The sequence below is a fragment of the Elaeis guineensis genome, chromosome 11 (genome assembly GCF_000442705.2).
Source record: "Elaeis guineensis isolate ETL-2024a chromosome 11, EG11, whole genome shotgun sequence".
In the NCBI taxonomy this organism is placed as follows: Eukaryota; Viridiplantae; Streptophyta; class Magnoliopsida; order Arecales; family Arecaceae; genus Elaeis; species Elaeis guineensis.
Genome location: NC_026003.2, coordinates 107,947,145 through 107,963,209, shown reverse-complemented (window position 1 = coordinate 107,963,209; position 16,065 = coordinate 107,947,145). Strand labels below are relative to the sequence as shown.

Genomic DNA, 16,065 nt, shown 5'->3' with positions numbered 1-16,065 from the left:
ATCTTTTAACGGTCTGAATGAAGTCACTCAAATCAGGATCTTCTCAGATGTCGACATGTGGCTACTTCAAGACCGACCATTGATCGGATGGTTCGATGCACCTACTCTCAGATCATGCCACCTCAACATTATCTGCGTGAACAGCACAGAGCCAATGACATCCAGACACGTGGCCAAAATCTACTAGTCAGAATCAAATCATTCGAATTCTTCGGGCATCGAATTATCTTTCAGAAATGACATCTCAATGATGATCTCACAGTTATCGAAATAACAAAATAGCTGGAGACCTCTCGTAGTTTAAAAATATCATTAATGCCTGCAGTCGAATCGAAGCTCGAGACAACACATGACAAACTTCCTCATCTAACATGACAAACCATGTGATAACACGCATGTCAGACTACTTTGGACTTGAGAGTGGGGGGCAACTATTGGGACAATTCAACTGACTCCCGATTCCAACTCTAAATCGGCCTCATGGACACAAAATACCGACTAACAATCAGTTGGCCGACCTACAGTCGGCTATCCTCAGCCATTGACCGATTTAGCCATAATAACTCAGTTAATCTTAGACCAATGACCATCGGCATATCAGAGTTATCAATCGATGGTCATTCGAATCTTCACGACTACTACCGACATATGATCGATGTACTATTATTATCGATATATAGTCGGCTTATCTGAAACTGTCAGTGCAGAAAGCGCATAATGGCCAAAACATGATCAGTGACAGATATAACCATCCATCCCACGATTACATAATACCGAAACATGTGAGACCCACGTGTCTAACCGTAACAGATGGTTACCAACTACTCATCTATAAAATGAGATAAATGAACAGCATTTGATAAGATAATTCTGGACTGATACTCTGCCACTTTAAATATTCTATCTGCTGTTCATCACTCCCTACAGACTTAAGCATCGGAGGATCCCCGCTAGACACAATTTCGATCAGTGCAGACTTCTTTTGCAGGTGCTCTTCTCTGACGACAGGTGCAACAGGAGATTGGCCGCAATAGATATAGATATAGATAAACAACTATCCGATTCGTATTTGATTATCCGAATGTACATATAATCCTATATAATTTTATATAATACTTATTAATTTTAAAAAAAATATACAATCATATAAATATATTATTAATTTAATTTATTATTTATTTGTTAATATCTTGGACTCTATAGTCATAAAATTTAATTATCTAAATTGTATCTATCATTATATCCATACTTGCAGAATCCGAATTGTATCAATATCTATTTAAAATAAATATAGATATAAATTTTTGTATCCAAATAATATCTATATTTATATTTATATTCGTCGGATAAAATAAATTTAGATATATTTATGCTAGTATCTAATCCAATTTTCATCCTAAATTGACTCTATGACAAATCTAATCTAAAGGATCAGTTTCGGGTTACCATTACATCCTCCATTGACGTGGTTGGCTTGATGCTATTTATAAGTACATAAATATCCTTTTAAATATGAGCATTTTACAACTAAATCTCGAAAAGTTTAAAAATATCAATTATCCCACCTTCACTAAATAATCCCATCTTCACAATCTTATTGTCATTCGGCCTCTTTCTTTTCTCCTCATTTTCTCCCAAAATAAGGATTTTCTATCCCAATCCCATAAAGAAAAAACAAATTAGATGCCTTAATCACAAGTAAGGATCATAATTTATGAATGATATAAGTAGATTTAGATTATAAACAGATCGATCCATTTAGATCTGTTTATTAAATGGGTTGGATTCAGAATTAAAACTTTAATCAGTTTAATAATAGAATTGAATTACTATTTAATCTATTTAAAATTTATTTAACATGTTTAAAATTTGCTTAATTTATTTTTGATCAATTTAACCTGATCTATTTAAGATATTTAACCTGTTTAATCCGTTTGACCTATTTAATCTAACTTGACCTATTTAATAAATATGTTATGTGCGTCAGATCGGGATACCTATTTAATAAACAGATTGGATTTAGATTTAAATTTTTAATCTATTTAATAAATAGATTAGATTTGAGTTGATAAATTTTTGATCTGATCCATATCTGATCCGATCCAATCTGATTCATCCCCAGTCACAAGGGCATACAAAACCCTCCCACATGCTCCAATCCATAATCAGCATCAATCCCCTCTTATCCTATGGCATGTGAGGGACTTTTCTTGTTAAAAGGGCTGGGCCCGGTGGAAGTTTTCTAAGCATTTGATGAACGTCAATTTTTCTTTTGATTTTTTTTTTTTTCCTTGGGGGGGGCGTAAGAGATGAACGTCAAATTTTGGGGGAGGGCGTTTCACTTCAAAAAGATAATATATAAAATTTGAAAGTAACCCTTTTATGTACACCTATATACCTCATCTAAATTATTCCAGCCAACGGGGAAGGGTGTTTCCAATGTCTTTAACTGCTTTATTGATGGTAGAATTATTGGATTTCCAGGTGAAGCCTCACTTTTAGTTAGTCGTAATGGCTGCCACAAGTTTGATAATCAGTTTACTTCAGCCCAGAAGAGGTGGTCTATTTCTTCCAGCACTGTTCACTATTTTAGTACCATATCTTGTGAGATGTTGATGTGAGCATGAAATGAATATGTGCAGATTCCATTGTGCCATACTGTACCAAATGTGGCTTCAACATGCAGAGTCTGTTATGTTGCAGAACCCATGAAACAGAACAAAGATCCTCTGGTGTCATTTTTTTTTTTTTTTTCACAAAAACAGTACGTTATAAAGATGGCAACATGATAAAAATAGCTATGTTTACTGTGGTCATGGTCTTCAGGGCGGGAGTAGCAACATGTAGGACAATGGTGATGCTCTTGTGATTTTCTGCTAATAAGAACTAAATTACACTGAAATCTGGCAAGATTATGGCTGTACGTGATCCTATATTGCATCTCAATTTGAGTTCATCATGTTGTAACAGAAACTATTCGGAAGTATGATATGCTGCTTTTACTCATGATTTGAATTCTATTCATATGAACATGAAGTCCTCAACTGGCAATTTGATGCTGCTCTGGACCTGTAAGGGTACATGTCGCACTATAATAAGATAATCGATGTCGTATGCTAAGGTTAATTGGACTGCTGCATTTGCTCAATCCTGTGAAGAACTTCACAGGATTAAAATCAGAGAACCTGAGCGCACAGACCCTTAGGGAGACCTCTGATCAGTCTCAAGGCATTTTCCATGGAAGTTAAAATCAGCACATTCACTGTAACCCATAAGCAGCAGGCCTTGTACCATCAGAATCCTCAGTTGCCAAGCAATCTAATTATGCTTGTCGTTATTTATTTATTTTTCCTGTTCAAACTATTAATTCATGTTTTCTTGGGTCTTCTTATTTTTGTACATTCCTAAAGAAGGACCAAAGTACTTAGATCCCTTGATAGTTTAAGTGACCATATGATCTCCTTCAATTCTCCATCAATTTTTATTTTTCTTGTACATCTACGACTCCTTGGAATAACCTTTTTAACCAAATTTGATTATACATTCACTTCAACATTCTTGTCTCTATTACATTAAACTTTGTCTTTATGGACATCCTGTCATCCAACATCCCAAGTTACATGATACTGGAGGCTTTATTTATTTATTTATTTTTCTGTTTATTGAAGTGTTTGGCTAGGAAAGGTTATGGCCCAGGTAACATTAGTTATTCTAGAAGTAAAGAGCACTAAAGTCATTTGGAAACTAAATCAAAAAGCAGCTGGAAAATTATGATCCCAATGGATGGATCACCATGTGCTGACCTGCTTCGCGGAGACAATTTAGAGGAGCAATATTTTGTTGGCTCACAATTACTTGATGCAACCTGCGACAAAAAGAGTTTTCTTTTGTTTTATTCTCATTTTTTTCACCCTCACCTAGGAGAAACAGAAGAACCTTAAACCATAGAATTTTTAAATTACAATCCTGCAAAATACGAATTTTGACCAAAAGACTTTTTCATTACAATACCCAGAGTATATAGAAAACAAATTAAATAACACATTATCCACAGACAAAAAGCATAAAAATATATGTATTTATATATATGTGAAAAAGCTGACAGAAATAAGTTCAAAATTTAAACACGATTGTCCGTGAGGAATTACAAAGACAGCATTATTAAAAGTCCATATTTCTGAATACACATACACCGTGACTTGTATAAGCTCTGGGGAAGCTCCATGCAGTAGCTATCTTATTTTGACATCACTTGAGAGAGTTCTTGATGTCAATCACAAAACGATACTTGACATCTCTGTTTATAAGCCTCTCAATTGCCTCATTTATGTACTGAATATTGATGAGTTCAATTTCTGGATATACTTTGTTTGCTGCACAGAACTCCAGCATTCTTTGTGTCTCTTTGGTACCACCAGTCAAACTGCCAGATATACTTCTTGAACCTAACAAAAGTAATTTTTAGTCAAATATGATAAGAACTTTGAGCCAATATTAGTCATCCTGCTTTGAGGAAAAAAAAAAAAAAAGACTATCAGAATGAACAAAATTACTTTAAAGAACAAGAAGAATACCAAGGTTAAGACTTCCGGGATTCAGACGGACTTCACTAGGAAAGCCCACTAGGACCAAAACTCCACCAATCTTCAGAAGTGACATGTAAGGATCAAAGGGGTGATCACCGGAAGCAGTGTCAACGATGAAATCCAGGGATTTTGTCATAGACTGCAACAAAGACTACATTAGAAGCCAGCAGCAAACAAAGCCATTTCCAAAACTTTTCAGCAGTGAAGTTGTCGTAGCAATTTCTACAGTACTTGATTACCTTTCTCATGATAAAAATATCCATTAGTTTCAAGAAAAAAAAATCATAAAATGATTTAAGTTATGCCAAGATAGAATTCGTCTGTTCATCGCAATGTATAACAGCCAAATGATGGAATTTTGTATATTTCTTTTACAAAATAAAAAGATGGTTTTCCTAAAAATGAAAATATTAAGAAAAGGGGTTAATGATTTAGAAAGAAGGATCTTAGTTTCAAACATTTATATATGAAACATAATTCAAAATTGAGATCACAAGTTCACCTTTGGTAACTCACTGAACTTGGAGTAGTTGCGCTATGGTGCTAAATACAGAACTATTAAAGGAAAAAACAGGAAACTATGATAGCTTTAATAGCTTTAATTATTGAGCAAAGTTTTGGAGACCATATAAAAGAAATTTAAGTTATGTCACCATTTATTCATAGAGAATTAGGCACTTCATATTTAGCCCTCCCGTAAACTTGAAAAAGAAGCTTGAAACATAGAAGGCACGTTAAAGAAACAGTGATTTGTATTTACCTCCATCTGCTGCTGGTCTGATGAGATCACAAATTTGTCTGCTCCAAGAAGTTTTAGTGCTTCCTCTTTCTTGGACTTACTTGTACTGAACACTGTTACTTTCAAACCAAAAGCTTTTCCAAACTTCACTGCCATGTGACCGAGGCCACCTAACCCAATGACTCCAAGAGATTTGCCAGGTTGGTTCATCTTATGGCGCATCATGGGGGTGTACACTGTGATTCCAGCACATAGCAAAGGTGCTGCCATAGCTAATGGGTAGCCATCAGGTATCATGTAGCAGTATCTGCGCACTCACAACCAATAACATAGAAAACATTAGCACATCTGCTTAACGTACATCTAAATATTTGCCATGGACTCATTTAACCTAGAAGTCAGAATTACAAAGGCAGATCACTTCCTAGTCAAATGAATATAACAATCACATTTAACAGATAAAATACAGACATGTCAGAATGTATCATGATGAGGACTTTGTCCTTATGCATTACCATAAGGTTGCATACTTTAGATTGTCAAAGACAAAATTTTGAGGCTGATAAAATGGTCTATAGGTAACACCACACCACTTATACCGCATACTTACTAAGCTTATCCAAATTTAACCGATTATCTATTTCTGGCCAAGTTCAAAAGCCCAAAGATTTTCAAACCCAAAAAGGTAAAAATCCTTTTAGTAAGATTCATAGGATCATAAGGCACATGATGAAGAGAAATAGAAAGAGATATACTGGTCAATCTAAAAGATTAATTACAACTACAACCAAAACCATTGAATTTCATTCCAACTGCTTGGATTTTCTTCAAGTATTGCCTATAAGCTCATCCAAATCCTTTGCAAAACTATCACTTGGTCTGGAAAGCCCGAGGCTCAGCCCGAAGCCTGTAGCTACCAGGCTGGGCTGGGCTCGGGCCTGCTAGGTTTGGTCATATCTGGGGCCTGAACCCAGCCCAGCCTGTTTGATGAGCTGGTCTAGTTAGAAGTTGGTGCTTGTTTGTTCTAGAAATTGGCCAACAACGTAGCACGGAAATAACTTTGCACATGGTTTTATTCTTGCTGGTTTTGGATTGGAAGGGAAAGTCCCTGCTGACATCCTGAGCTCTCCAACAATTCAGGTTTCTTACATTCTTATATTAATTGGGAAGTTTTTGGATAAATAATACATGTATATTAGAATACTTTAACAATTAATATTTATTTAAACTTACTTCCATTTCTTTGTTTCCCTGCATATCTTCATTTTTTTTTTTTTTAAATTTACTTCTTGAGTCAAACCCTTGGATATGTGTTTGAAACTAATTCATGCATTTATAATTATACCCAAGCAAATCCAGCATCAGTTATAAAGACATTCTAACACTTATGAATATCAAATTTAGGTTTCACTTCATAATTTGAGCTTCTTACTTCAAGCATCTATCAATCTAATGTCTATCCTCCACCTCTTTTGGTCTTGGGACCAGCACTGGTGGTGTTCTTGTCAATCTCCAAGATATTTTGTGTAAGTTAGCATATGTGAATATCCAGCATGCTACCATGGTGCCATTATCCACAATCAACAGTTTGGTAACATTCCATGCCTTAGTTTTTGATGGCCAATTTCTAAAAACCCCGAAGTGCAAATATAAACGCTTCCACCATGTGTATTGCATTGTAGGATATGCTTCTCTCTCTGTCACCTGGAATGCTAACCAGGATTTGATTGATCTCTTTTAGTAGACAAAGCAGCAGCAGATGTCTATAACATATAACCTCACCTGTAATTTATGTAATGTCTAGAATTCCTCAAATGACCTCCTTTCTCATTAAATTCCTAAGGCTTTGATCATATCCAAATTAATGCTCCTGTATCTGCAAAGCTCATCCCATATACAGCAAGTACCACTAGTCTTATTACCCAGCAATTTCAACTACCTGACATTTTCTGGTTGTTGTTTATATTACTGTCCCATAAATTTTCTCTGATCTCTCAATAACATGCAATGACCACACAACATTTGAGAAAAACAGTTGGACTGAATGATTGATCTAGCTAGCAAAACTTCATTTAGTAAATCCTTGACTTCACTCTGTTTTCTTGCATGACCTATCTAAACAGACTTAGTCAGAATGTGCCATCTCAATGTGCTCATCTCACCACCATCTATACTGCATCTACATTCAAATTCTACGGAACAAGTATCCTCCAAACTTTGTCAGTAATCCTCCACACGATTTCATTTACATACGTTCCATGAAATAGAACATCTTGATTTCATTAACATACTTTCCATTAAATAGAACATGTTGAACATGAGGACCATGAAACAATTACATAACAATCACATCTAACATTTTTAAAATTTCAGTTGTCAACAAAGCTCAAAAACATGTGTTCCAACAAAAATAAATCAGTATCATTAGATTGTCCAGAAAGAAGACTTTAAGTTGCAGTCATATAAAAAAATAATTATCATTATATGCTATGCTTTTCTATTATGGTATGATTAAATCAAGTCTAAATAATAGAAGAAATTTCTGCTCATGAAAAGTAACTTGCCTCTCCTTGACTATGATGTAGCTGGAATATCCTCCTTTTGTGATTGTGCCATCTGAATCAAGACCATTGAAAGTGAAAATTGATCCTTTCGAACAATGAACTTCCAGAAAATCATTACAGTACTCGCACTCTCCACATGAATTAACATAAGTGCCAACACCAGCATGATCACCAACTTTGAAACCTTTAACATTGGAACCAACCTCTGTGACAACTCCTACAATCTCATGCCTGCAATATAGATGGCCAAATATCACACCACAAATACACATCTTGGAAAAGCTGTCTGATAGTATCAGCAAGAAATATAACAAGCAATGCGTATTGCTTAAGTTATTGAAACTGCTGCTTAGCATTTCATCATTTTTTTTTGGAATCACAAAAGTCATTTTCTAAAATATAGTGCACTTTTGATCATTTCTCTCTAATGAAGACTATGCTAATCACCAACACAGCCTAAAGTTAATAATGTATTCTACAAAATAAAATAGGAAAAAGTATGCTGCAATTCATATACCACCATTATCTCAGACATCACATATACCTTCACTTCTTCAATTCAATGAATCAAGATTGGTTTACAAAGCTCAAGTGATGGACTAGATGACATTTTGCTCAAGTGCTTCTGTTTCCTAAAAAAATAGTGTATCCATTTTATGTTGAGTGCAACATTTTGTATTTTGTGCTAGCTTTTCGCATTGAGAACTTTTTATTTATATGCAATAGAATGCTTCTTTCCAGGGTACGCCGAACTAGCCAATTCGGGCCGTGCCGAACCGAACCAGCTAAGAAAGAGGACAATTCAGGTGTTTGGGATGGTTCAGTCCCTTAAACCCCACAAGCCCTCCCCGATGCAGCCTTGACCATCCATTCTCTCTCCCTCCCCCCCTCCCCCACCATGATTGGAGCTTTGAAGCTCCACCACATGCATCAGTCACTCGTCTTGCTCGCTTAGTCGCTCATCTCTCCTCCCTCACCTTTCCCCCTTGCTCTCCCTCCCTCCCTCTCTCTCTTCCTCCCTCTTCTTCTCCCTCTCCTCCTCCCTCCCATCATTCAGTATTCCCCGACATGGTACGGTATGTACAATGCCATACCAAATTGGTCGCTAGCTAGCACAAGGCTTGGTACTGGTCTAGCAGATCTTGCTTCTTTCTCTTTATTGTATATGATAAACATACATTTGTGCTCAACATCTCCTACCCTAGAACCTTAGCCAACATTTAAATATGCTTCTAAAGTTCCTAATTTTTCAATTTTTTTTCTATCAAGAAATTGAGCTCAAAATTTTTCCTTGGAAAGGGTCAGAACTCATGGCTAGATGGAAGCCAAGAGATACCATGGTGACATAATCTCTAAAGTATGCTGATCTCAACTTGATGTAGCTCTCCATGCTAGCCCTATGAATCTAGGAATTAAAAGCTCAATGTTCACTGATTTTCCATCACATCTTTCAAACTAGAATTTAAAGTATATTATTGCATGCTAGTGGACCTTAGCAAACTGAGACCTGCCATATCATTTAACTTGTGTCAACTCTCTACCAAATTGCTGAGCTATATTAAATTTCCATCTAAAATGCGATGTAGTTTTATTTTTTGCAAGCATATTTATTCTTTAAAGTCTAAATATTTAACCATGTCTCCATAGTCCAATACGAGTGCCAATCTGTGTAGAAATATTGGCAACAAAACATATTTTCAATGTCTCATTTTGTGCAACAACAGAAGCTTGTATAGCAAGCCAACTACAGTTTTAAACCCATGATGCAGGATGCATCACAGTAATTGTGCATTGGCATAGCAATGTTCTTATTTTTATTTTTATTTTTTTTTAATTCGGTAGAGTCAACAACCCCCTTAATATTTCAATCAAGAATTTTGAGGAACAGCTGTACGCTAGTATCTATATTAGAATTGTACAAGTCACTACTGTCTTGTATTTGAAATTTAGCAGTAAGCAAGCTGCTGATAAAATTACCATAATCAACAACCTCTATAACTCAATATTAACCATGTCTTCCACGATCAAGGCCTTCGAATTAAGTGGAAGATTGCCCATAATCCTGAGGGTTACCCTCAAATAGAGGATATTCCAAGTTACCTGATACTCCATTTCATCTCCACTAAGAAAATGACCCCATTCAATCCACCAAGTCTTAAGCTAATCAGAAATATAAGACTTTTTTTCCCTTTTGGCAAGTTTGTTGTGGTGGTGGTGGGGGGGGGGTGAGGGGTGCATGAGGAGGGGGCATGCTTGAGAATCCAATTCATAGTTGAAAGCAATTGTTCATGAACTACTTGTTCAGATGTTGTCTATACAACTTATCTGATTTATTTCTAAGCATTTCAGGTACCTAAATTACAGTGACAAACAACTCCTGAATGATACTTCCCATCTCAACCCGGCTGGTCGCTTCAAACTGTATACAACATAAAAACCATTGAGGGCACTTCAATCACATGTACTGCAGCCTTATTAAGTCTAAATGTTGTGATGTTTCCAAACAACCTTAATGTTCCCAGATCGCATTCACACTCCCTTTTTATACTTGCTTTCCAAAATTATTTATGGCAAGAGAAGAGGAAGTTTTATCAAACTTTACTCACCAACATTGAAGCTCTAGGCACGACACCTTTTCATATTTCTTTTATCAGATTTTATGGATTGACATAATCAGCCAGGAGTGTTAGTAGGCCTGCATTGGCATAAGGCCTGCGAGGTGAGGCTTCATTCAGGTAGGGTCTAGGCTGCAAAGAATTAGGCTCTAAGTTGGATCAAGCCAAACCTTGCAAACCTCGTAGCAATTTAGACCTGGTATGGAATGCCAAGCCTAGGCCAAGCTTTATAACTTAGAATTGTATATACTTCTTCTTATGAGATTCCTGTCTTCCCTACCAAGATCTTACTTTCTTTCCTTATCATTTCTACTTTTCTGGTCCAAAGGATCTGTAGCTGCCCCAAATTTCATAAATAGTCTCTTTCTGCATATCAGGCATTTTAGATATCTCAAATTCTTGATGCTAGGCAGAAATTCAATCAAAATAGATTCAGACTATGGTGGATGTGCTGCTGCATTATACGAACTCCATATGGGTGAGATATTGCATCTTGGTTTGATTTTAGGTTTGATGTGTGTTTCTGTGTGTACCATAACTATGTGTTCTCTCTCTCTCTCTCTCTCTCACACACACACACACACACACAAACACATGCAAAAACACAGATGATGGACAACAGTGTACATATTATCTTGGTTAAAAGATTTAATCAATTGAAAATCAATCATGGGCCACCCAAGGTTGAGATCATTAAATCCACTTTCACAGTCATATGTCATTCTATATCCGTACCGTTAACTTTCATAGATATTTACACTGTGAGGAGATATGAGGATTAAATTATTATCGAACCATCGAATGCAACACAATGCTCTAAAATTTTCATGGATTTTTAACAATTTTTATGATTCTTTATACTTTTAGTTTTCAGCCTGACATCATCAAAACCATAAATCCAAATATTACAAACACACAATATGTTATAAAATTATATAACCTATGGTTTCTTGTTCTTTTCTCCCCATATTTACCCTTTTTTTCCAAATCTCCGTATGGTTTCTTGTTCTTTTTTCCCCATATTTACCCTTTTTTTTCCAAATCTCTCGTTGTTACTTCAAAGCTCGAGCTATAATAGATGAATGGAAACTTGGTGGGCCCCAACCAATCCAAAACAAAGTATGTAAGCCTTCATGTAATTACTGTCATTTTGTCATTGTGAGCACACGAATTTACCTTGATAGAGAAAAGAATATCTATCAAACCAACTTCTTCTGAGGGACACCTCATAGGAAGGTACAAATTTTCATTTTCAGTAAAGTACAAATATTCCAGTCCTGTTAATTAAAGACTAGAACACCAGTCCACTATTCCATGAATTTGTCTCACATATTTTAGTTGATTATCAATCAGCTTGTTGACCGCTTCTTAGGCAACAAGACTCTTTCCTCCAAAATTTTCTTCTAATTCAAATTGGAGCATCCAGTGTATTAACATATTAATTGTCAAAATCTAGTTCATCATAGAATTGACTAAGCATTCTTGATGCCATTAAAAAAATATGTACTCTTAAAACATCTGTCAAGCAGTCTTTCTTCTTCTGTAACCATATTCTTTTGCCAGGGCCATCAATTTCATATATGACATTATTATGGTAAAATTTGGAGCAGATATCTTCATTCATTGTTCGCACAGTTTTTGAAAAATGAAAACTATGCCATGAAGTTGAGTGAAGAAAAACACACCCGGGCACCAATGGGTACTTTGTGTCACCATGCAAATTTCGAGTCCAATGGACATCAGCGTAACAAACTCCACAATGTGTTATTTCTATACGAACATCATTGCTTCTGACAACTCTGCATGATTTTCAGAGGAATTTAATGATGTTTCATGATAAAAATTTAAGACAAACATCTTACAACAATCAACTTAAGTCATATCTTGGAGGAGTATGGATAAAAATAATAAACCAAGATTCATCTAGTTGTTATAAATTAACAGTTATGGTGCACATTCAGAAGACTGAATAAGATGATGAAATTAACAGAATTTTAAACAACTTTACATACTATCATTCATTTGTTCCCGATCGTAGGTTCAAGAAGTATCATCCATTTTGAACACAAAATTAGTGTTTAAAAATTCCAAATAAAATTAAAATATCAATTACCTTGAAGCATAGACTTCAACAAACTTGGTTGTTATTGATAAATCAACAAGTATAACGAACATATGCTACGATTCTACATGACAACTATACTACCAATTATACTACTAATATAATTATAAGTGTACTAATATAACTTTTCAGAAGAACCTGTAGTGTTATTTGGAGCTTAGTTACCTTAAGTAGGCATCAGTGCGGGAGCAGGTTTAGGTGATGGTGCGGTTGCAGGGAAGCGGGTCTTTTAAAAATGCTTTGAATAAGGAGCCATTCAGAAAGCAGGTGCCAGGGATTGATTTCCAGAATTTCAAAGGGAATGCACCACCCTAGGTGGCAGTTTCCTGCTATTAAGATTTGGAAAGTATATTACAAATATATGACAATAAGAAGCAAAAAAAAATCATGCAACTACAACACAGTGTGTAAAAATCAGCATGTGTCTAATTAATAACTATATCCAAAAAACCTACATGGTGGAACAATTTAGGCCTCATAGTGCATAAAATTATATGTCCATTTTCTTTTAAATGCCCATCTGAAATCAACAATACAAGCTCATGCAAAAAATGTAAAATTAAAAGAATTTTATATCCATATTTTCTGTCGTTAGGATAACATTAGAAAGAACTTGTGCGCTATAACAGGTGCACCTGCGATTGAATCTGTAAGGTGAAAGAATTCCAGAAGCATCTCTTGCAGCCCAAGCTAAACAATCTCCACTGCCAATTTCGGTGTCCATTGCTAAGATATCTGCAACTAGTAAAACATCAATGTGACCCAGAAATACCAATATATGCACCATAAGTAATATTATTATCAGATTTTATTTAAGAAATATTAGCACGATCCGATGTATGAGTTAAAATTTGTGTAGCAGGCACACAAAGTCATGAGCTTTTCCTTCCACTGAGAAAATATTATGCTTTATCTTAATCATTACTCAACAGCTCAAGCCGAAAAGGTAGAAACCATTGCCTAGCACATAATTGATTTCATTCTTTATAATTATGCTATAAAGTTCCGTCTTATATGAGTGGAAGCTCTCGGCAGGAAAAAAAGCTATATCTTATTGATTGGGGATAAACAGTTTCACTTGTCTCTCCCTCTCTCACTCACACACACACCACCCCCCACATGCACCTACACAAACACCAAGTAAAGAAACAAATGCTTGAGCATATAGTTGGAATCTTTAACTCCTCTGTAATATTATCCTCCCAAATAAAGCATGCAAGTTTAGATGGATACTTTAACAGTAATTTCTTTAAAGAAAATGGGAGCTGAGACCCCACCTGATTTCACTAAAATAAAATCAAATTCAAATCTCTCCGTTGGGCAGTCTTTCACATTGAAATCGCAGTTGCACTATGATTCTTGCTACTGTTGCAATGAAGTCTCGACTGGCGCACAACTGAAACTTGGTCAATCCTCTGTTTAAACAGACAACGTATATTTTTTGCCTCCTAAGATCAAAACGTCTCCCATCCCACAGAAGAAGAACCCCAAAAGTCTACCCATTTCATTAGTTCTGTGATTTAATGTTTTCCTAATCTTTTGGTTATCTTGGACAACTTGTGGGGTTAAATACACAAAAAATCTGTCCCCCTCCCCATCTGAGAAGAGTAAGACAAGAACATTAATGATCACGAAAGAACTAGTCCAGTGTCGATAACAATATATAACCAAAGCTACCAAGAATAAGAATTCACAAAAAAACAGGTTAAAAAAACAATAAAAAAAAAAAAACAACTTGTGGGGTTAAATACGCAAAAAATCTGACCCCCTCCTCATCTGAGAAGAATAAGACAAGAACATTAATGATCACGAAAGAACTAGTCCAGTGTCGATAACAATATATAACCAAAGCTACCAAGAATAAGAATTCACAAAAAGACAGATTTTTTATAAAAAAAAAAAACATCAGAAAGGATTATGAACCATCAAAGAATATCGGATATGAAAAGAAAGATCCTCAGACGAGCAGAGACAGAAATCGAAGGTTAGATACGGTTACCTTCGATGAGGATTACGGTCGAGCGATTTGGATCTGTTGCTGTGCTGCGGAAAGAGATGCTTCGTCTCCCCTCGAACTCAGTAGCGGGATTACCGTGTAACGTTGCAAGAGCCGGATGATCTTTGTACCTATATATAGAAGACGGGCATGAACGATTGTAGTTCACTACCGTAAGGCTAAGGAAACCATGACCGCAGGGGGAGCAACTAACTCGAGCTCGGTTAGCCCAAAGCAAACCCGTAATTTTTAGGCCAAGCCATAATATATAATATTCTTCCAGTTAGGCTTATGGTAAAAAAAACCCAGCTCGATTTCCAGTTTTATCAGGCTTAAATAAAAAGACTAGGAGTTTCTACTATAGCACAGAAAATTGTATAGAATGCTGCACGTCCATTATCTAACTCTCTCGTTGAAACTTACTCTATTGATAGACATATAACATGATACAAACTATCAATTTAAATTCTTAGAAGCATAAATAGAGAGCAATGCGTCAGATATATAATTCTATGCATGTGTTTCTCTTTTCGTTTTACCGAGCATTTCTCATAGAAAGATTAAGCAATCCAATCAAGTTTCTCTGGTGATGCTTCAAACAAGTCCAAACTTGATACATTTCATATGATCCTACTCAAGCAACATAATCCAACTTATTTCATCCATTTTATTTTTTTTTTAAATTGAATATTTGATTAGTTGAGATATGGACTTAAATGATCTCATTAATTACCAGAGTGATATTTTGCTAAGAGATTGGATTTTATTCATTTGTGTTGGGTTATGAATCAGGAAGTTGATAGGTCTCAAATCATGGCGGAGCAAAGCAAGCGAAGCGTAAGGAACAGAACCCGGTATTCCGATTTCTGAATCCTCCAGGTACACCGCATCCCTGACGTCACCCCCAAAACAATTGTTTCCCGGATAAATCTAGTTTAAGAGATTGGTTTAGTTATTTACATGTTCAACGAAGAAGGCATCACAATTAAGACCTCACCTTTCCTTGATGGTTGAGATACACCTCCTCCCTGACGTCACGCCCAAAGACAATTGACTCCGCGAGAAATCTCGTTCAAAGAATGAGATATTTCCAATCAGAAAAAAAAAAAAAATAAATATTTAGGGTGTCGGTCCACGATTTTTTTTATTATATTTATTATTTTATCACATGTCCAAATAAATAAACAAATACAAAATAATTAACAAGCTGATCTTTTTTTATTAGAGATGCAAATAAATCAAATAGCTCGTAAGCTATTTGAGATCAACTCGATTTAATTATGATCAAATTTGAATAATTTAAATATTTTTTTAAATTAAATTCGAATAGTAAAATATTCAACTCGATGCCTCATGAGTCTAATCAAATTTATATATATTTTTAATAATTTATATTTAAATTAAATCAGATCAAATTATTTTTAAATTTTATTTATTTTTTAT

The 16,065-nt window shown here is 35.4% G+C and overlaps 1 protein-coding gene across 2 annotated transcripts; it reads right to left on the bottom strand.

Moving 5' to 3' along the window:
* Positions 1-4,064: 4,064 nt before the first annotated feature.
* LOC105054383 (probable cinnamyl alcohol dehydrogenase 1) lies at positions 4,065-14,745 on the bottom strand. Of its 2 annotated transcripts, XM_073245747.1 has the most exons (7): positions 14,626-14,745; positions 13,262-13,361; positions 12,190-12,303; positions 7,890-8,120; positions 5,347-5,632; positions 4,575-4,725; positions 4,065-4,445 (listed from the first exon to the last, which is right to left on the bottom strand). In XM_073245747.1, the coding sequence occupies exons 2-7, from the start codon at positions 13,348-13,350 to the stop codon at positions 4,249-4,251; spliced, it is 1,068 nt and encodes a 355-aa protein (XP_073101848.1). In that variant the 5' UTR covers positions 13,351-13,361; positions 14,626-14,745; the 3' UTR covers positions 4,065-4,248. The 2 variants fall into 2 exon arrangements, with proteins under 2 accessions (XP_073101848.1, XP_073101849.1); XM_073245748.1 differs by lacking the exon at positions 12,190-12,303.
* Positions 14,746-16,065: the final 1,320 nt, after the last annotated feature.